The 22,619-nt window shown below is 43.0% G+C and overlaps 1 protein-coding gene across 2 annotated transcripts in view; it reads right to left on the reverse strand.

The window, feature by feature from the left end:
* ZMYND12 (zinc finger MYND-type containing 12) overlaps positions 1–22,446 on the reverse strand; it is a 27,244-nt gene extending 4,798 nt beyond the window's left edge. The window contains exons 1-4 of one of the 2 annotated variants that reach the window (XM_044237981.1): positions 22,337–22,446; positions 12,665–12,806; positions 11,257–11,428; positions 2,908–3,077 (exon numbers count right to left, since the gene is read on the reverse strand). In XM_044237981.1, coding sequence (XP_044093916.1) covers positions 2,908–3,077; positions 11,257–11,428; positions 12,665–12,806; positions 22,337–22,446 — 594 coding nt within the window. Of the gene's footprint in view, positions 1–2,907; positions 3,078–11,256; positions 11,429–12,664; positions 12,807–22,336 lie in introns of those variants that run through there. The other variant, XM_044237983.1, reaches the window with a different exon arrangement.
* Between the last annotated feature and the right edge of the window lie 173 nt (positions 22,447–22,619).

The raw sequence follows: 22,619 nt of genomic DNA on the forward strand, positions 1-22,619 counted from the left end.
GAGGCAGAAAACAAGTGTGGGCGAGGACGGGGAGGAAACAGAGCCCTCACACAGCGCTGGGGAGACTAGAAAATGATACAGCCTCTGTGAAAAGCAGTTTGGCAGTTCTCAAAAATCAGAAAGTTAAATGGTGAGTTATTACCATATGACCCAGCAGTTCCATTCTTAGACTACACCCAAGAGAAATGAAGGCATGTGTCCACACAAAGACTCAGTTACAAATTTTTAGAGCAGCGGTATTAATTACACCCAAACAGTGGGGACATCCCCAGTGTTCATCCCCAGTGTTCATCAAGTGATAAATGGCTACACAAATTGTGTATTTCCAGGTGATGGATACTATGCAGCAGTAGATGCAATGAAGCGTTGATAGGACAACACAGATGAGTCTCAAAGTAATTACGTGAAGTGAGAGAAATCAGATGGAAAGACCACGTCATTCTGTTTACATTAAATGTTCAGAAAAGGAAAATCTATAGAGACAAAGTGGTTGCCTGGGGTGAAGGGGGGATAGGAATGAGAAATGAACTGCAAAGGGGTTGTGAGGGGCTTCTGGGGTGATGAGAATGTTCTAGAACTGAGTTGTGCTGAAAGTTGCCCAATTCTGTGAGTCTTCTCCAAATCATTCATTTGTACACTTAGAGTGAGTGAATTTTATGGTATGTATCCATTAAGAAATGATTGAGGTTTTATTTATTTGAGATTTTATTTATTTGTCAGAGACAGAGGGAGAGAGAGCGAGCATGCACAGGCAGACAGAGAGGCAGGCAGAGGCAGAGGGAGAAGCAGGCTCCCCGCCGAGCAAGGAGCCCGATGTGGGACTCGATCCCAGGACCCTGGGATCATGACCCGAGCCGAAGGCAGCTGCCCAACCAACTGAGCCACCCAGGCGTCCCGCTTGATCCATTTCTTAACTGTGTGGCCTAACCCAAGACAGAATCTGTGTCTCTGCTTAATTTGTTATAAGTGAGAGTGCAGAGAAAACACAAATGAAGACGTGTATTAGTCAGTCTTCTAGGTGGATATAGATGGCACCCTCAAAGCACTTCTGGATGACTTTTGTTTTTAAAGATTTATTTTTTATTTATTTGACAAAGAGAGAGATCACAAGTAGGCAGAGAGGCAGGCAGAGAGAGAGAGAGAGAGGCAGAAGCAGGCTCCCCGCCGAGCAGAAAGCCCAATGTGGGGCTCGATTCAAGGACCCCGAGATCGTGACCTGAGTCGAAGGCAGAGGCTTAACCCACCAAGCCACCCAGGTGCCCCCCGGACGACGGTTTAATGAAAGGATTATTTCAAGAGACATACAGAGGTTAAGGAACCAAAAAGAGCTAGTGAAACACCAGGTCTATCAACAGAAGAGACGATTACTGTCCCGACCCCTGAAAAAGGAAGGGAGAAATCAGGGTCACCAGAGCCCCACGAGAGCGAGAGCTATGGGAGAAAGCCACCTGCCAGGATCTGTGGCCATGGAGGAATACTGCCCCTGCCAGAACTGGGATGGAGCAGAAAGGCAGCAGAGAGAGTAGATACCCAACCTCTATCTCCTCCCAACAACTACTCCCCTGCCATGCCTCTCACTCTCTAAATCCAACAGAAGCCATAAGGCAATGGGTTGGGTAGTCCATAGAGGTCAGACTCCCAGGCAATGGGTTGGGTAGTCCATAGAGGTCAGACTCCCAGGCATAGTAGAGGAGTGAATGGATTTGGGGTAAAGGGATATGGAGACTAACCAGCACAAGAATGTTTCCAGTGGATTGATGGACATTGTGCAGTGGAGGCAACCAGGGGGAGGGCTGCCCAGTGGAGAGGCTAAACAGAGAACCGACTGGTTCTAAGACTACATTCTGACCCTAACCTCATCCAGATTTCAGGCTCAGGAACTCTGGTCATATTGTCCACCACTGAAATCCTTATAAAAACCTCCATTAAATTTTGGAGGAACTGCTCCATCATCACCTTCATCATCATCTTATCTAATGCTTGCACATAGTTTTACAGTACATAAAGAACGTTCATAGGGGCGCCTGGGTGGCTCAGTGGGTTGAGCCTCTGCCTTCGGCTCAGGTCATGATCTCAGGGTCCTGGGATCGAGTCCCGCATCGGGCTCTCTGCTCAGCAGGGAGCCTGCTTCCTCCTCTCTCTCTGCCTGCCTCTCTGCCTACTTGTGACCTCTCTCTGTCAAATAAATGGAAAGATCTTAAAAAAAAAAAGAACGTTCATATACAAACAGCTGGTTTAAATTGAACAACCACACTCTGACATAAAAACATTGATATTATGTGTAAAACTGATAGCAAATTTCTGCATATACAGTGCCCTATTATTAATCTCTTCAATGACCCAATGAGACATACACTATTTGATGATTTCTGTCTATGCTTGATGAAAGAGGTAAAATAATTTGTCCAACAGTATGTTCAAGAGTAGAAGTAAAGCCCTTCTCTTAACAACTGTGCTCTTCTACCTTTATTGTCCTCAGAACAATCAACCTTGGAGAAGTGACGTGACCTGGCCAAGGATGCACAGAGAGGAAGTGGAAAGGTTAGAACCCAGGTTGTTAGAACTGTGCTCTTGGGACTACCGCAGCAGTCAGTTGTCAACAGAAAGTTTTAGAGAAATGCTCAAATAGAAAAAAACAAAACAAACAAAAAAAAAAAACAAACAAACAAACAAACAGGGGCACCTGGGTGGCTTAGTTGGTTAAGCGTCTGCCTTAGGCTCAGATCATGATCAAGGAGTCCCAGGATTGAGCCCCTCGTGGTGCTCCCTGCTCAGGGGGAGTCTGCTTCCCCTGCTCTTTCTCTCTCTCTCTCAAATCAATAAATAAAATCTTAAAAAAAAAAAAAGATCAAAACTAAGCATAGCTGTTCCCAGAAACATTCAGATGTTATAATTTAGCTTGTTTACATCATTGGCCAGATGATAACGGGCTTCTTCATAGTTTTCTTTAGCTATATAGAGAAGTCCCAGGTTCCGATGCAGTAAAGAGTGGGTGGCAGAACAACACTCAGTTGATTTGAGGACTGTCCACTGGGCTTGGGATAGATACTCCTCAGCTTGGACAATGTGGCCCAGACCTGCCCAAAAGAAGTAAAGAAGGTTACAATTCATATTCTGGCCAGAGGACACAGGATGAAATGTGAGTCAGCACCCATTCACTCCCTTATTCACTGACTCAAACATTTATTGACACACAAGAACTTGCATGTGAACATTCATGGCAGCCTCGCCATAACAGCTAAAAAATAGAAACAACCTAAATGCTCATCAGCTGATTAGTAGATACACAAAATGTGGTCGATCCATACCCATGAGTGGAATATTACGAGGCACAGAAAGGAATGAAATACAGACATATGGAACAACAGGGTAAACCTTGAAGACATTTCATGAAAAGGAAGAAGCCAGACACAAATGGTCACATATTGTACAATTCCATTGATAGGAAATCTGTAGACAAAAAATAGCGGCCCCGGGACTGTGGGGAGGAAGAATGGAGTGTGACTACTAATATGGGTATGGGGGTCCATTCTGGGGTAAATAAATGTTCAGTAATTAGATGTAGTAATGGTTACACAATCTTGTGAATATACTAAAACCACAAGATTGTATTTAAAAAAAAAAAAGATTTTATTTATTTATTTGACAGACAGAGATCACAGGCAGGCAGAGAGAGAGGAGGAAGCAGGCTCCCCGCTGAGCAGAGAGCCTGATGTGGGGCTCGATCCCAGGACCCTGGGATCATGACCTGAGCTGAAGGCTGAGGCTTTAACCCACTGAACCACCCAGATGCCCCAAGATTATACTTTTTAAAAGAGTGGATTTTATGTATGTGAACTGTATCTCAGTTAAAAGTACATGTATCACTTATACTTAATATCTTTTATGTGCCAGGCCTTGTGTTGAGAGATGAGGATTCCAAGATGAATCAAAGGCGTTGCCCTTATAGCTGGGTTTAGGGAATGCATGGGTGAAAATATATTTATAACATAGCAGACATGCAGTAATAGTAGCATCATAAGGTTTCGAGGTGGTAGAGAGTAGGAGGTGTTTAATTCTATGGATGGGCTGGAGAGGGGCAATGGAATGGGGTGAGGCGAGGCCAGTGCTATGGACTGAATGTTGTAGCCCCCAAAATACATAGTTGAAGCCCTGATCCCCAAAGTGATGGTATTTGGATGTGGGGCGTAATTTGGTCATGAGAGTGGATTCATGAGATGTAGTGATGGTTACACAATGAATGGGATTAGTGCTATAGAAGAAGAGATACAAGAGCGGTGACCCCTCTCTCTGCCATATGAGGATAAGTGCAAAAGCGCCTGTCTCCAAGCCCAGAAGGGGGCCCTCACCAGACACCGAATCTGCTGATACCTTGATCGTAGACTTTCAGGCTCCAGAACCGTGAGAAATAACTGTTTCTTGTTTAAGGCCCCCAGTCTGTGGTATTCATTATAGCAACTGAACTGAGACCAGAAAATCTGAGCTGAATTTTGTGGGTTTTTGTTTTTAAGATTTTATTTATTTATTGGACAGAGAGAGATCACAGGAGGCAGAGAGGCAGACAGAGAGAGAGGGTGGGAAGCAGGCTCCCTGCTGAGCAGAGAGCCCGATGCAGGGCTCGATTCCAGGACCCTGGGATCATGACCTGAGCCGAAGGCAGACGCTTAACCCACTGAGCCACCCAGGCGCCCCTGAGCTGAGTTTTGAGGATGAATAGAAGTTTTCCCGACAGATAAGGGAGGGCGGGCATGCGGGCAGAGGTAACACAGATGCAGAACCATGGAGATATACAAGAGTGGGCTGTGTTTGGAGAACCACGATGCTAAAGCACAAAGTGTGAGGGGTCAAGTGGCAGGAAACGAGGCTGAAGAGGTAGTCCGGGGACAGGTGACAGAAGGCTGGAGGGCTTAGTGAGTTGTAACAAGGAGCGGGATGCATGTGGGCTGGAGGATTTTCAGAAAGGGGGAGGGAATTGGATTTTGATTTAGAAGGATCTCCAGGAGCCAGGGTGGAGGAGGGATGAGAGGGGAGGACGTCGAGTGAAAGACTCGCTAGAGGACTTTTGAAAGAGTTCAGGCAAGGACTGGTAAGAGCCTGAACTAAGGCAGTGAGTGAAGATGGGGCCGATACAGAAGAGACATTTAGGAGCTAGAATGGACAACACATGGTTCCCAAGTAAAAGGCACCTTTATTTCTAATATTCAAATACTGCTGACACTTAAAACTGTTGTTTGGTTGTAAAGATGCATAACAGTTTCCTGCCTCCCTGCTTGCCTCCTTGGGAGGTTGTAAGAGCTGGACAGGTAACTACTCTGCCAGCCTTCTGCACAGCAGGAGGTATGCTCTAGGTGTGAGGTATTTCCTGTGGTGGGTGCCAGGAAAAGTCAGGAGAGGACACAAAGCCCTCATAAGTCAGTCTTGGTTCTGCATGTCCTCCCTCCCAGGCCTAGCTCACATGCAGACATCACTTACTCTAGCTGTAATCACAGGTCACTGAATTAAAGGAGGAGAGCTGAAGAAGTAATCGAAGGGAGGAAAGAAGCAAGTTCACATGACTGAGGTTCCAACTAAAATGGGAAAATACTAGATTAGAAGCAAGAGGCGGAGGCCGAGGATCCTGGCTCATGCAACCATGACAAGTCACATCTTCCATCTGGATTTTCTATATAATATAAGAGCTTCGGACCGAGCAAATGACTCTCAGCAAAGGTTATTTAGGTGGGGAGAAAACTGGCAGGGGGCGCTGACATGTAGTGGAAACTTCTCACCTTCATCGTGCATTTCCCCTTCAAGAAGGCAATGCCAAAGAAGGAAGGCCCCAAGGCCAAGCTGAACCAGCAACTGCACAAGCATCCCAAAGGAACAGACATACTTGGGAGAAAAAAAAACCTTGAGGCACTAAAGCCGGAGAGTGGGTATAGTGAGGCAGGAGGAATGTGCTGCTCCCAGCAGGCCGGAACTTAGACTGGTCAGTGAGTGGGTAAGTTTAGGTGTGACTTTCCTACACAGCTTGCCTGGACAGGTGTAGGGATGGAGTGGAGGTAGTAGGTACACAGAGTTGCCAAAGGAAGTGAGACTGTCCTAAAGGGTCACGTTACTAGCGTTAGCGTATGGAAGAGAAAGAGAAAGGATAGCCAGTTAAGGAGTAAGGGCTCTTGTCTGCAGGGCGAGACAACAGGCCTACCCTGGGCTAGCAGCTGATCTGAGAGACATGAAGGGGGAAGATTTCAGAAGGCTTGATGATGAAAGCAAAGGAGCACAGGACAAAGCAGTCAGAGATAATTATCTAATTATCCGTGAGGCTGGGAGGCACCCAGGGGAAGGAGGGGGGCCCGCTGTTTGCTGTAGGCACACTATGCTAGGCCATTTGCATCTGTGATCTAAGTCTGCCAACAACCCTGTGAGATAAATATCTGAGGAGGAATGTACAGAAGAGGAAACTTCATTCATTTGTCCAACCACGCATTCATCTAATTTAGAATCTCTACCACTTCGCTAGATGCATACTAGTGAGCAAAACAGACATGATCTCTGACCACAAGGAGCATATAATAAAGGTAAATAAATACAATAATACTGAGCCTGGGTGGCTCAGTCAGTTAAGCCTCTGCCTTCAGCTCAGGCTATGATCCCAGGGTCCTGGCATCGAGTCCCACATCAGGCTTCTTGCTCAGTGGGGAGCCTGCTTCTCCCTCTCCCACTGACTGCTGCTCCCCCTGCTTGTGCTCTCTTTCTGTCGAATAAATAAATAAAAGCTTAAAAAAAGAAAAAAAGAAAAATAAACTGCTAGGAAGGAAAGGAACAGAATACAGTCATCCAAAAAAGCAGGAAGAAACCTACTTTGATTGGATGATTAGAGAACACCTCTCTGAGAAGGTGATACTTAAGTAGATACCTGATGATTGGAAAGAAGCCAGCTATACATAACAGAGGAAAAAGCATTCCAGGCAGAAGGAAGAGCACTTAGTAAGAAGAGTTTGATAGCTAGGGTCACCCAACCAGTAAAGAAAGGGCTGGAGGGGTCCCTGGGTGGCTCAGTTGGCGAAGCATCTGACCTTTGATTTCAGCTCAGGTCGTGATCTCAGGATTGTGAGATAGAGCCTTCTGATGGGCTCTGCGCTCGGCAGGAAGTCCACTCGAAGATTATCTCTCTCTGCTTTGGTGCGTGCACTCGTGCGCTCTCTCTAAAGTAAGTAAATAAGTTTAAAAAAAAAAAAAAAGAGTTGAAATTTGAACCCAGATTCCCTGGTTCCAAAATCCTGACTGGAGTGGGGGAAGATGAGTAAGGCGGCTCTTTTATGTTTGTTTGTTTAGAGATTTTATCTATTTACTGAATTGACACAGAGTCAGCGAGAGAGGGAACCCAAGCAGGGGGAGTGGGAGAGGGAGAAGCAGGGTTCCCATTGAGCAGGGAGCCCCGGGTAGGGCTCGATTCCAGGACCCTGAGATCATGACCTGAGCCTAAGGCAGATGTTGAATGACTGAGCCACAAGTAAGGCAGATCTTTGAAGTGTTACTGAAAATATCATCTCTAGTTGATTAAAATTCCAAAGTTTTACCAAAAAAAAGAGAGAGAGAGAAGAGAAGAGAAGAAAGGAAAGGAAGGGAAGGGAAAGGAAAGGGAAGGGAAGGGAAGGGAAGGGAAGGGAAAGGGAAGGGAAGGGAAGGGAAGGGAAGGGAAGGGAAGGGAAGGAGGGGAAAAAAACGAAAAGAAGAGAAGAGAAAGGAAAAGAAAAGAAAAAAAAGGAAAGAAAAAAGAAAAGAAAAGGCTAAATACCTCTTATTTTTTTCCACTCCAGTCTGCAGGAATCTCTTAGATGAGGAAGAGCCATGTGCACAACGAATGTGATTTATTTAGACTTTCAAAAAGGTTGGCAAGGTTCTCAATGACTGGGGGAGGTATAATGAGAACTTCATTTAGACAGGACTTTCCAGCTTGCAAAGCACTCTCATGTTCATTACACACAAACTCATTTAATCCTCAAAACAATTCTGTGAAGGGGACTCAGATTCACCAAATGCTTTCACAGTGCCCACCAGATGTCAGGTTTTATGAGAAGAGTTTTTGAGCACCTCCTCTGTGCTAAGAGCTATTCTGGGTGTGAAGTCACTCTGATGAGTAAGAATAGGGACAGTTCCAGTTCTCCCTGAGCTTATATTCTAGTGGGAAAGAGAGACTTTAATTAAGTAATCTCATCTGTGGATGTAGAATAATTAGTAGTAGTATTTTGGGTTTTTAAAAAGATTTTATTTAATTTTTAGAGAGAGCTCACGTGCAAGATAAGGGAGGGGCAGAGGGCAATGGAGTGGGGAAGAATTTCAAGCTGATTCCCTGCTGAGCGCAGAGCCCGATGTAGGGCTCAGTCTCATGACCTGAACCCGAAACTAAGAGTTGGATGCCTAACAGACTGAGCCACCCAGGTGCCTCTGGATATAGAATTATTATTGAAATAAGTGCCCACAAGAGAGGAAGAGGTTTTTAAGGGGGAGGGTACTTAAAAAGAAACCTGGTCCAGTCTGGGGGTTTGGAGAGGCTTCCAGACAAGGGGGTGGTAACTCTTGAGCTAAGGTCTGAAGGATGAATAGGAGTTATTTAGGTGGAGGGGGGTGGAGGAGAGGTGGGGAGCGTGGCTCAAAAAGAGCCTTCCAGAACAGGAAGAGAGAAGGCCAGTGTAACCAGAAGGGAGAGAAGATGTAAGATGAGGTGACAGGACTCTTGAAGGCCGGACCAAGCTGCACCCCATTGGCTGCTTAGGGAATCTGGCTTTTCTTTGGTAGAGGGATTTGACCCACATTTTGTGTAGAGGCCAGACTAGAAGGAGGCCAAAGAGGTGAAGAGTCCAGTTAACAGACAATAATCCAGATAAGAATGATAAGACTCAGGCCAGGGTGAACTTTTCCAAAATCCCACAGCTAGTCAGTGTCAGAAATACACAGAACCTAGGCTGTATTTCCTTGCCCGGTGCTCTTCCTAGTAGTTTTGGTGGAGGGCAGTCTGAAACGGGGGGCCAGACTGGAGTGGGGTGAGGGGGGCATTCTTGCGGTTATGTGGCCTGGTATGGGGGAGTCAGAGCCCAAGCCAGTGAGGAGGGGATCTGTGCAGAAGAGGCAGCCCTGAATGAGGAGTCAGAGCTCATGGAAAGAGAGAAGGGCATCTGCAAGGGGAAAAAGTAGGCTCGGGGATGGGAGATTGGTTCATACAGGGGAACTGATGAAACATATAAATACATTAATGAAAAAGGAAGCCAGCATTCTCATGGTCAGAGAACTACAGCTATAGAACGGGAGGAAATCAGACCGAACCCTGTGGTGGTGTTGGACTGAATTTAGAAGTACTGGTATGTCATATCTCTATCTGTATAGAGAGAGATTAAGTGAGGATGAATTTAGATGTACTGTGTGTATGCATTATTTTATTTATACAAATTCCCTCTGTCCCCCAAGAAGGTACAGGAGCAACCTGACCCCAATAGCAACACATACGTCTAGAGCACAACTCTTTTTTTTTTTTTTTTTTTTAGTGCACGACTCTTGCTTTCTGAATTCCATTTCTCACTAAAAAAAAAAAAAAAAACAAAAAAACCCTCAAGGCTCCTTGGAGGTATGTTCCAGAAAGCAGGCAGGTGATCGAAGAACAATGGGGATGTGTCAAGGAAATACGGAAACCAGTCTGAATGGGCTGCTACTTGCCAAATGCAGGAATAGCCTAAGCATTAAATTAAAGATAGTAACAGATTATTGATCCATTGACTAGACTAGGGAACCAAGAGTTCATACTGATATAAATGCATAAATGAATATACTGAAAGTCTGATGGAATGGCATACTCACAGTTTCAGAATTCCCCACCCATAAAATACTTATTAGTTGAAAAAGGAGAAAAGGCAAACAAAGAAGAAGCCTGGCAGATATCACCTTAATAAACTAACTTAACTGGGTGCCATCAGGAATGGGACAAACTGAAAACATGTGCCAGCTTGCAGGAAGGGGTGCGAACAACACAGACAGAGCCTGTCTTCTGACACTCTTGCCAAGGGGACATCGCTTGAGTCCAGCCGTGAGGAGACTCAGAGAAACCCAGATTGAGCGACGTTTTGTAGAACACTTGGCCTTTAATCTTATAAGTGTCAGAGTCATACAGGTTAAGGAGCGATTGAGAAACTATTCCAGAATGAAGGAGACGAAAACCACACGGCAACAAAATGAAAAGCGTGATTTTGAACTGTATCCTTCTGTTCTCAAGGTGTGATTGGGACGACCGGCGATGCGTGGATGGGGTTGGCTTAGTAGATGATGGAAGACCAGAGTAGACGATGGTCGTACAGTGGATACATGCAGAGTGTGTAGGAAATGCATCAGGCAAGCAACTTACTCTCACATAGCTCAAGAGGTTCTGTGTACTGCATTTCCAGCAGTTTTGCTTTTTAAAAAATAGAGTGGCTATGAAGATGGAAAAAGTGGTTGGAAAGTAACTAAGATGCTGCAGGTCTCAAAAATGTTAATTCCCCTCCAAGATGTTAACTCTCTTCTTGTAGCAACCGCCATGTGGGATGGAGCTCTGCCAAGCCTGCGTGCCCACTCTCATCCACGGCATGAGAAATACAGTTCTTTTTCCCTCTCCCTTCGCAGGAGCAGGTTTCTATAATCCCGTTTGAACCATGTGAGCCTGACACAAAGGTAAAGGTAAACAGTCAACACACCTCTCTCTTCTAGGAATTTAACACTGGAAATCAGATACTAATTATTTCTTCTACCTTCCTTGAGCCTGGAGAACATGGAAATTCCGTGGAAATTCAGCTACATCTGATATTTTAGGGTAGCTGTCTTCCGTGGTGGGCATAGGGCAGAAAAACCTGGTCTGCAGAGAGGGTAAATAAAGCAGATGCAGAGATAGAAGCTGGGACAAGACGCAAGGACCGAGAGAGAGAGGGAGAGAGAGAGAGAGAGAAAGAGTCTGTTACAACATTCTGGTTCTAGGACCTCCTGAAGCCTCGATCCCCTTGGGACACTCCAGTGTCCTAATAAATGTCCTCCTTTTCCTTAGGCCAGCTAGAGTGGAGTTTGGTCAGTAGTAGCCAAAAGTTGACATCTGCTGCCCCAACTCGTGCCAAACTTGACGGCAACACTGCTCTTTTATAAAAGGCTATCTTGGAGCCACTACCAAGTCTGTACCCTTTGGCCACTGATTGATCCCCATAGAGTACTCCTTAAGGGACCGGAGTTGGGGTGGGGGGGTCCCCAGGTCAATTCACTTACCAAGGCTTGCCTCGGCCAACAGCAGGTAAGCAGGGACAAGCTCTACGGAACTCAGGCCATGCACATTCATGCGGAAGCGAAGGGAGTGCAAAGCTGCGGGAACAGCAGCTGCATGTTTTCCTTCAAAGAGGTATTTCTGGGCTACGGTGTAGCAGAATTCAATCAAATGCTTCTGTGGAAGAAAAAACTAGACCATCTGAGACCGTGTAAAGCAAAAAGGCGCTGGTGGGCATAGGTACGCTTGGGCTAGGGCCACAATCTCATGAGCTGGTTAAGGGCACCTAGTTAACCTGCTTGTACTAAGGTGGACATGAGACCCCAAAGAGGTGAAATAAAAAGGGAAACCTGGGTTGTGAGCTCCTCGAGGTCCAGGAATAAATGTCTTTTCACCTTGGCTCATTGATCAGCATAAATGAGAGCTCAGTATAAAGTTATTAAGTAAATATTATTCTTGTGTTTGTAATAAAATTGTAGTTTAGCAAAACTATCATATCTCCAGATATTCTAAAACTTTCTGACTTTCTGTTTGAGTTATAATTTTGAGAGAAACTTCTTCTCTTTCTTTCTGGAGTTATCTTGCTTTCCAAGTATCAGAAAGAATGTGGACTCTGCATTGCTTCAAAGCCTTTCTCAAAAAAACAACAAAAAAATTTAAAAAGATTTTATTTATTTATTTGACAGAGAGAGATCACAAGAAGGCAAAGAGGCAGGCGTGGGTGGCTGGCGGGGGGCGGGGAAGCAGGCTCCATGCTGAGCAGAGAGCCAGATGTGGGGCTTGATCCTAGGACCCTGAGATCATGACCTGAGTTGAAGGCAGAGAGGCTTTAACCCACTAAGCTACCCAGGCGCCCATAATAGAAGTTTTAAATCTCCTTTATGAATTCATCAGTGCATTCATACACCATTTTTTTTTTTTTACCTCCTACGCTCTTATCAACATACTTGGCATATATGGACGTTATGGCCGAAATTCGTATGTGGAAGCCCTCATACTTCGACCCTTATTACCTGAGAATGTGAGTGTATTTGGAGATGGAGCCTTACAGAGGTGATTAAGTTAAAATGAGACCATTAGGGTGGCCCCTGATCCAATTTGGAAGAAATTCAGACACCAGGGATGCACCTGCCCTCAGGAAACCAAACCTGCTGACACCTACCCTTGACCTTGGACTTCGACATTCCTGTCCTTTAAGCCATTGTGTGGAGTAACGCTGTTTGTTACAGCAGCCCTCGGAACCTAATACAGTAGGTATTCAGTAACTACGTGGAGAACAACTGACTGAGGACATAAAGGCATAAAACCAAGTCTCTGTCCTCAAAGAGGTTCTGGTTTGGTGATCCCGATGAGGGACACCGTTTGTCTGAGGCAGACCCTGAGCTCAGCCTGTCCCAGCCCTACAGGACCCACCTGCCGCTGCTGCAGCTGCTGGAGGCCGTGCCGCCGCTCCTCCTCTGAGTTGTAGAAGGGCATGGAAGTGCGCAGCGGAATCAGCAGCTGACATATCTTCTCATGGATGCTGTTCCAGTCTGCTCTTTGGTGAACCACACCACTGACAACGAAAACACGGACTTCATTATCTTTCCCTTTGGCCTGGCCTGAGATTCTAGCGGCCTACTGGCCTTGCCCTAAAAACTAGAAAAGGCAGGCCAACACCTAACAGGCAGGGAACCGAAAGCCCTTTCTGACTCAAATCTCTCCTTTTACACGTGGTTCTGTGGTGGTGTAACGACTAGTGGGGGTGGGAAGCCGCTGTCTCTTCAGGCACAGGTCACACTGAAGTCACAAAGGCACGTGGTGATGCTGTGGGTGAGCTCCTCTTCCGCTTCGTTAATAACCTTGTTCCAAGGCCATTTTCAGAATCTCTGGCCATCACAGCTGATGGAAGTGAGGGTCTTTTTCTTGGGGAAGGGAAGGGAATTTCCATTTGCTGAGGCTCTAGAGATGTTCTCCAGGAACGAGTGCTGTGTGGTGTGGCTCCGGAGAGCACCACTGACACTGTCTCCTCTGCTCCAGGGGGCACCCTCACAGGAACACACTAGGAATGATCCCCAATCCCAGCGGGGCAGCAGGGCAGCTTTTGCTAGTAACTACTCAACTTTTTGAGAACAAAACAAAAGCTATTCTTTCAAAGATAAGGGAGCAGAGGAATGGAGAGCTCAAGTAGTTACTGTAAGCCTATACTCCGGAGCCCCCTAATTCTTAGCTCTCCAGAGGGAAGCACGGTGACAGCTTGGTAGAGAGCTTTTCTGAGTTTTACATACAGATTTAGTATTTTTAAATATGTTATTGGACAGGACCTCAGTTCTACAGAGAATCCACTCCCACTCCTTAAATACCTGCCGCTATGACTGATTCCCAAATCTATTACCCGATCCTGACCCTTTCTCCAATTACTTTTTTACACTTTTAAATCAATACCCAACTCAAATACCATAGAAAATTCACCATTTCAAAATATAATTTAAATTTAGTGGTTTTGAATACATTCACAAGGTTGTAAAAACATCACCCTAACTCCAGAACAACGTCATCACTCGAAAAAGAGACTCCATTTGCTCTAGCTGGTTCTTTCTTTTCTCCACCCACTGGTGCTCAGAAGCCACAGATGTACTTTCTCTATGTATTTGCCTGTTCGGGACATTACTTTTAATGGAAACAGACAACATGTGACCTGTGTCTGGTTTCTTACCTTAGCATAATGTTCTCAAAGTTCCTCCCATTTCATCGCATATATTAGTATTACATTCTTTTGTACAGCTGAGTAAATATTCCACTGTATGGCTGTACATTCACCCACTCATCAGTTGGGGGGGTATTTGAGTTGTTTCTATTTTTGGCTATTCTGAATAATGCCGCTATGAACATTTGTGTATAAATTTTTGTGTGAACACGCTTTCAGTTCTCTTGAGTATATACCTAAGAATGGAATTGTTGGGTCATATAGTAACTCTATGTTTAACTTTTTAAGGACTGCCAAACTGTTTTCTACAGAGGCTGTACCATTCTACAGCACAGCAGCAATACAAGAGGGGTTCACTTTTTCTGTATCTTTGCCAGCACTTGTTATTCTCGTTTTTCACTACAGCCATTTTAGTGCGTGTGAAGTGGTTTCTCATTGTGGTTTTATTTTGTATTTTCTTAATAACTAATAACTTTCAGCGCCATTTCATGTGCTTATTGGCCATTTGTTTATCTTCTTCGAGAACTGTTTATTCAAATCTTCTGTCCATTTTTAAATTGGGTCTTTTATCTTCTTATTGTTGAATTTTAAGAGTCTTTTACATATTCTAGATATAAAATCCTTATCCGGTATATGATTTGTATTTTCTTCCATTCTGTGGGTTGTCTCTTCACTTTCTTGATAGTGTTCTCTGATGCACAGAAGTTTTAAATTTTGGTGGAGTCCAACTAATCTATTTTCTTTGGATCCTTGTGATTTTGGTGTCATAGCTAAACTGTTGCCTAATCCCAAATCACACAGATTTCCAACTATGTTCCCTTCTGAAAGTTTTGCTTTTAGCTCTTGCATTTAGCCCTTTCTATGGTGAAAGGGAGGAGTCCAAATTCATTCTTCTGCATGTGGCTATGCAGTTATCCCATCATCATCCAGAAGGGACCATTCTTTTTACCAGTTGAATGGTCTTGGTACCCTTGTTGAACATCTAGTCACCATAAATATACAAGCATATTTCTGGACTCTCAGTTCTAGTCCATTCATCTATATGTCTATCCTTATGCCACTACCACAGTCTTCATTAGTGCCTCTTTGCAGTAACACTTGAAATTGAAAAGTATCGGTACTCTAGCTTTGTTCTTTTATTTTTTAAAAAAGATTTTATCTATTTTTTTGACAGAGAGAGAGATCACAAGTAGGCAGAGAGGCAGGCAGAGTGAAAGGGGAAGGAGGCTCCCCACTGAGCAGAGATCCCGATGTGGGGCTTGATCCCAGGACCCTGAGACTATGACCAGAGCCGAAGGCAGAGGCTTAACCCACTGGGCCACCCAGGCACCCCACAGCTTTGTTTTTATTATTTTTTTTAAGATTTTATTTATTTATTTGACAGAGAGAGATCACAAGTAGGCAGAGAGGCAGACAGAGAAAGAGAGAGAGAGGGAAGCAGGCTCCCTGCTGAGCAGAGAGCCCGATGCGGGACTTGATCCCAGGACCCTGAGATCATGACCTGAGGTGAAGGCAATGGCTTAACCCACTGAGCCACCCAGGCGTCCCAGCTTTGTTCTTTTAAAAGACTTTTTAGCTCTTCTGTGTATTTTGTCTTTTCATTTAAATTTTAGGATCAGTGTGTCCATTTATACAAAAATGACAGTTTTGATAGGGATTGCATTGAATCAATAGATCAATTTGAAGTGTTATTATCTTACTATAAAGTCTTCTAAACTATGAATATGGAATATCTTTCCATTTATGTAGGTCTTTAATCTCTTTCAAAAAAATTTTTTTTTAGTTTTCAGTGTATAGGTCTTGCCCTTCTTTAGTTAAATTTATTATTTTTTTTGATGCTATTGTAAATGGAATGGCTTTCCTAATTTCATTTGCAGATTGTTCACTGTTAGCATGTATAAATATAACTGAGTTTTGCACATTGATCTTGAATTCTGTAACCTTGCTGAATTCATTTATTAGCTCTAATAGTTTGTTGTGCTTTTTTCACAGGTTCTTTAAGGATTTCCCTACAGAAGATCATGTCATCAGCAGAACAGAAGTAATTTTACTCCTTCTTTTCCAAGCTGGATGTCTTTTATTTCACTGTCTTGCCTAATTCCCCCAACTAGATTTTTAGAAGTATTTAATAGAAGTGATGAAAGCAAAATTCTTGTCTCATTCCTGATTTTAGGGGGTAAAACTTTGCCTTTGATCACTAATTATGTTTTGTATTACTCTCTAGGTTATTCATAGATACCTCTTACCAAGTTATGAAAGTTCCTTTCTATCCCTAATTTGCTTTTATCACAAAGGGTACTGGAGTTTATCAAATGCTTTTTCTGTATCTATTGAGATTATTATGTGGTTTTTATCTTCTGTTAAGATGAAGTCTTAAATCGATATTAGTATGTTGAGCCAACCTTGAATTCCTGGGAGAAACACCACTTGGTCATGAAGTATAATCCTTTTTTATGCTGTTAGGTTTGGCTTGCTAGTATCTTGTTGAGGATTTTTTGCATCCATATTCATGAGGGATATTGATCCGTAGTTTTCTTTTCTTGTGATGTTTTTGTCTGGTCTGGTATAACACTGGCCTTATATAAAATGAGTTGGGGATTTTTTCTTCCTCTTCTATTTTTTTGGAAGACTTTTTGAAGGATTGGTAATAAATCTTTTTTTTTTTTAAAGATTTTATTTATTTATTTGACAGACAGAGATCACAAATAGGCAGGCAGAGAGAGAGGGAAGCAGGCTCTCCGCTGAGCAGAGCCCAATGCAGGGCTCCATCCCAGGACCCTGGGATCATGACCTGAGCTGAAGGCAGAGGCTTTAATCCACTGAGCCACCCAGGTGCCCCGGTAATAAATCTTTTTAAAGTATTTGATAGAATTCACCACTGAAGTCACTTGGTCCTGGGCTTTTCTCTATGGGAAGTTCTTGATTGCTAGCTACTCTTTAGTATCTGAGATCTACTCAGACACTCTTTTTCTCCTGAGTCAGTTTTGTAGTTTGTGTCATATTAGGAATATATTTCACCTAGGTTTTCTAACTTGTTGGCATACAACTGTACATAGTATTCTCTTATAATCTTTTATTTCTGCAAAGTTGCTAGCAATGTCCCTACTTTCATTTCTGAATAATAGTAATTTGGGTGTTCTGTTCTTGGTCAATCTAGCTAAAGGTTTGTCAATTTTGTTAAGCTTTGGTTTTGTTGATCCTCTATTACTTTTCTATTCTCTATTGCACTTATCTCTGCTCTAATCTTTTATATTTTTCTCCTTCCACTAGCTTTGTGTTGAGTTTGCTTTTCTTTCACTAGTTTCTTAGAGTGGAAGGCTAGGTTACTGATTTGAGATCTTCCTTCTTTTATAATGTATGTGTTATAGCTAGAAATTTCCTTCCGAGCGCTGCTTTCACTGCATGCTGTATGTTTTAATATTTGTGTTTTTGTTCTCATTTCATCTCAAAAGCATTTTCTAATTCCCCTTGTAATTTCCTTTTTTGCCTACTGGTTGTTTAAAACAGTTATTTCCATGTATTCATAAATTCCTCACATTTCCTTGTTATTGATTAATGTCATTCCACTGTGGTTCCAGAACATACTTTGTATAATTTCAATCCTTATAAATTTACTGAGACTTGCTTTATGGTCTAACACATGGTCTATCCTGGAGAATGTTCCATATGTGCTTGAGAAGAATGTATATTCTGCTGTTGGTGGTGGTGTCTTACAGACATCTGTTAGGTTTAGTTGGTTTATAGTGTTGTTGAAGCCTTGTATCGCCTTTCTAATCTGTTCATTATTGACAGTGGAAAACTGGAAAAAGTTGAGGTTTCAACTATTATTTATTTCTCCCTTCAATCTGACAGTTATTACTTCATGCATTTTGAGACTCTGCTGCTGGATACATAAATCGTGATTTTTTGCATTTCTTTTGCCTACTGTGTATTTTTACTCAAACGTGCTTAAGTTAACTGTTTGATTCCAATTATACATATTCTAAAACTGGTAGCAATAACCGAGCACAGGGTCAGCAAAGTTTTTCTGTTAAGGGCCTAATAGTAAATATTTTAGGCTTTGAGAACTACATGGCATCTGTTGCAAAAATTCGACTCTTTTGGGCGCCTGGGTGGCTCAGTGGGTTAAGCCGCTGTCTTCGGCTCGGGTTGTGATCTTGGGGTCCTGGGATCGAGTCCCGCATCGGGCTCTCTGCTCAGCGGGGAGCCTGCTTCCGTCTCTCTCTCTCTGCCTGCCTCTCTGCCTACTTGTGATTTCTCTCTGTCAAATAAATAAATAAAATCTTTAAAAAAAAAAATTCGACTCTTTTGTTGTAGCAGAAAAGCAGTCATAGACAACATACACTTTTGTTCAAGCACTCTCTCTCCTTCCTTATTCTGGGACAACAGAAGTGGAATAAAGTGTGTGCATGTATATGTGTGTGTATATATAAATATAATATATATGTATATACATATATAAGTAAATATATTTTTATAAATATAATAGCATAATAAATATATTTTTTATATATAAATTTTTTAAACAAACAAGCAGGGAAGAGGGTCAGAGAGAGAGGAAGAAGCAGACTCTCTGCTGAGCAGGGAGCCTGACATGGGGCTTGATCCCAGGACCCTGAGATCACAACCTGAGCTGAAGGCAGACACTTAACTGACTGAGCCACCCAGTCGTCACTGAAGTATTTTTTTCATAAACTGCAGCTGCTATCACAGAAAGGATAAAAGCATTAAAATTTTTAAATAGAGAATTATTGTAAACAAATCCATAAAAGCACTTAACAGCCAGGATATAGAAATAATTGAGTTCCATAGGGTATTTATTAAATAGGGGCTTCTTGAGTAATTGTGTTGTACTTAACTACCCAGACTTTTGTTCCACTGAGAGCATTTGACGTATCTTGCTTTTCCAAATAAAATGAGCATTATTTATATATGCATGAGCTCTTTCCTTATTCGTTTTATTTGTTTCCCTATTTATTTCCTTAGTCATCTGCCCCACCCCTAACACCCAACACAGGGTCACGCATAAAGGAGCTGAAAATGATGCTTTCAGTCAAGGCTCACGATCAAGTAGCTTGTGAGCCAAATGTGCTTTGTTTGGCTATTATCCTGTTTTTAAAACTGAATTTAGATGTTATTAAGCAGGACATTCAATCTGCAGTTTACCACAGATCCTACTGTCTCCTACTACTGAGTACCACTTCACTGCTGTTTTCTCTTCCTGGCCAGTGAAAGCATTTTAATTTGTGCCCCGTAAGTTCAATAAAAGGAGAACTTTTTTCAAATTACTCTTATATATATGCTATGACTTGCTCACCTATAGTACAAGCCTCTTTTACCATCTGTAATGTTTCAGTGTGTACTTTAATAAAACCATCCTTTCTTACAAATGTTCAATTCCCTGGGAACATTCTCACAATCCAATACAGAACAATATGTGCAAGATTACAGAGTGTATAAAACAGATATACGGACAGAAGAAGATAAGGAAATTGATAAAAATGTCAGGTTATTAATCTCTGGGTTGTGAGATTATGGATTACTTCTCTTCTTTATTTTTTATATTTTCAAGTTTTCTACGGTGAGCATGAGTTACATTTACAACCGGGAAACTCTTTTGCAGAAAAAGGAAAAAAAAATTTCACAAATTCCAAATGACTGTCTTTCCTGCTCCTTAAATGGGAACAAGAAGAATATTTATTGAGTGCCAATTTGGTCTCAGGCATGATGCTACATGCTTTACATTCAACCACAAAAACCTTGTGGGGGAGGAGTATTAAAGCTCCCATTTCTGAGATATAGAACAATTACCTCAGCTTTATTTTATGGAAAAATCTTGAAATTTCTAGGACACAAGGATAGAGAAATCTGGAGAAAAGAGGCAGGGTGAGGTGGAGGGAGAGGAGAAAGCCTTAAAGAGAATTAAAGGCAGTGGAAGAGAAGAAAGGAAATAATGGTGGATAAGGGCATAGGAAATGATTTATTTAAGCATTCATCAAATATTTAGTTTCAACTATTTTAAGACACTTTGCAAGAGACTGTAGAGTATACACAGATGGGTACGATGCAGATCATAAGACAGCATATGAATGACAGTCTTTCAATATGCATTCAATATAATACCCTGCATTAACGGAACACAATAAAATTGACCTAACACACTTGCCGACAACTGAAATGAAAAAGGGAAATAAGAGTCAACCGAGAGTACAGAGCGAGAGGAAGAAGGAATTATTTCTGGGTGTAGGGATGAAGGTGAGAGGGAAAGAGGTAGAAGGTCATACCAGCCAAAGGACTCCAATCTCTCCGTTGAGTGTCAGGGCTGTACATGAAGTTGTTCACTAGCCATCTCTTCCAAGTGACTTGAAGACCCTCAAACTCTGTATCCCCAACCCAATCCATCACCCACCACCATATCCCTCTGTGTTAATAGGTTTACTATCCATTCAGAAGTTTGCTTATTCAACAAATGATCACTGAGTGCCTGGAATGTGAACCAGTAGGTTCAGTAAAAGACAGATATTACACAAGCAAACACAAAATACAGAAGTACAGGAAAAATGAAGAAAAGGTGAGACAGAAAAATAAGCGAAGTGTATTTTCGGAAAGACCTCTCTGAAGAAATAACATTTTTTTTTTTTTTTTTTTTAGAAATAATGTTTCTGAGAACTGAAGGATGAGAGGGCTCCAGGAATATCTGGGGTTGAAATGGATGTTCCCAGCAGTGAGGACAGCCTAGGCAAAGAAACGGAGGGAGGAAAGGACTTAGGAAATCAGAACTGAAAGAAAACCTCTGTAATTGCATCAAGGAAGAGAGGGTGAGTGTGGTAGGAGATGCAGGTAGAGAGCTGACCAGCACTTTGTAGTTTCTCCTACAAACTCTGAATTGTATTCTAAATGCACTGAAGAAACAGCAAAGAAAACACAGATGCCATCCCTCCGTTCATGGGATATACAGACCTAGTGAGGAATACAGACTATTAAATGACTGATTTCAATCTGTGTCACAAGTTTTAGGATAAGGAATATATAGAGGGCCGTTGAGAGCACTGAGGACAATTAATTCAATCTGAGGAGGTATATTCACTCTCCACTGGGACCACTGCAACAAATTCTTGATCATTTTTGCAGCCTTCACGGTCTACCTGAATTTATCTTCCACACTGCTACCTGCCATCTTTCCTTAACACAAGTGAGAGCCTGTCAAAACCTCCCAGAGGATAAATTCCAATCTTCTTGATCTCATGTCACCATGTGGCCCTAACCTCTGTCTTCTTAGTATAAACTCCTCCTCCCACCTATCACAATGGTTTTTAAACTTTCTTTTTAGTAAGAAATATTTTATTACAAACACCACATAAAACACTAGAAAGTTTCAAGAAACAATTCAAGTAGGATTACTGTGATACTTTCTATTTTATTCTACTTTTTCCCCTAAAATGTTTGTTGATTTATTCTTGACCTGCTCCTGGGTCTAGTCCGCAGTTTGAAAATCAGTGCTTCTTCCATTACTACTTTCTCTACTTCAGCTCTGAACAAACTGTTCTTTCACCATTTACCTAAGCAGACCTGGAGGCCAGGAGTACCCTGCCCTTCTTTCTTCGTTGTTCATTCACCTAGCAATTTCCTACTGACCTTTCAAGAGTCATCTCAAACATTATTTATTCAGAGAACCTTTCCAGGTATCTGCCCATCACCATGCTTCCATCCTCTGAGGTCCCAGGAAACAGCACAACCTGAGTAACAGTACTTGTCACGCAGGGTCTATATAATGACTTCAAAAACAAGAGAGTCTGCTCTGGACTAGGTTTCTGGACATCAGCAACTTAGCTGTTTATCTCCGGTCCCACGTAGGGCCTAATTGGAAGCAAAAGTCAGGGGATGTTACCTTGAATAAATGAAAACTCACCTCCCCACACTCTCAGCACCTTGGCTGCGCACTTCTGGTTATTCCTCAAGCACACCAATCTGCCTTCCAGAGCCTTACTCTACCCCCAGCACTTCCATCCCGGGCTGTTCCTATTTTTTATCCTCAAACCAGTATCTACCCTTAGGAAGGCCATCCGTCCAAACTCCCAACACATTTCCTTTGTCTTCACAGCATTTTTGACTCTCTAAAATGAACTTTCCTTTTTGTGTGTTTGTTTACTTATCTATCTTCCGCATTGGTATGTTAGATCTTTAAGGGGTACAGATCACCAGGTATTCCTTCAGTAACTTCGGCTGCTAGAACAATGCATAGCGCACAGTAGATGGTCAACAAAACCTCAGGTAGCCAATGGGTCAGTGGGAGAAGAGGCAGACAGAGAAATCTGTCCCGAAACCGCCTTGAGGGCTGCCCGGCAGAGCCGGTGCTACGGCTCAAGCAAGGAACCCAGGTGCCACATTTCAGGGCCTACCAGTAGTAAGTGACCGTGCAGGCCGTGCACACTCGCTCGGCCGGGGCTTCGCACACTTCGCAGCAGAGCCGGCGCCCCTTGGGCACCGCCAGCGGGTAGATGATGTCCATCTTGCAGCCAGCAGTGTCGGTCTCCAGGACGGTTGCCCGGCGAGGACACGCTGGACGCCAGCGTCACGTGACCGCCATCGGGCTGCCTCGTTCCCAGGGTTTCAAGCGCAGGGGGGAGGGGCGTGGCTCCACTGACATCTAGAGTGCATATGTGGGGTTAAAAAACAACAACA

Source organism: Neovison vison, chromosome 2 (genome assembly GCF_020171115.1).
Source record: "Neovison vison isolate M4711 chromosome 2, ASM_NN_V1, whole genome shotgun sequence".
Taxonomy (NCBI): domain Eukaryota; kingdom Metazoa; phylum Chordata; class Mammalia; order Carnivora; family Mustelidae; genus Neogale; species Neogale vison.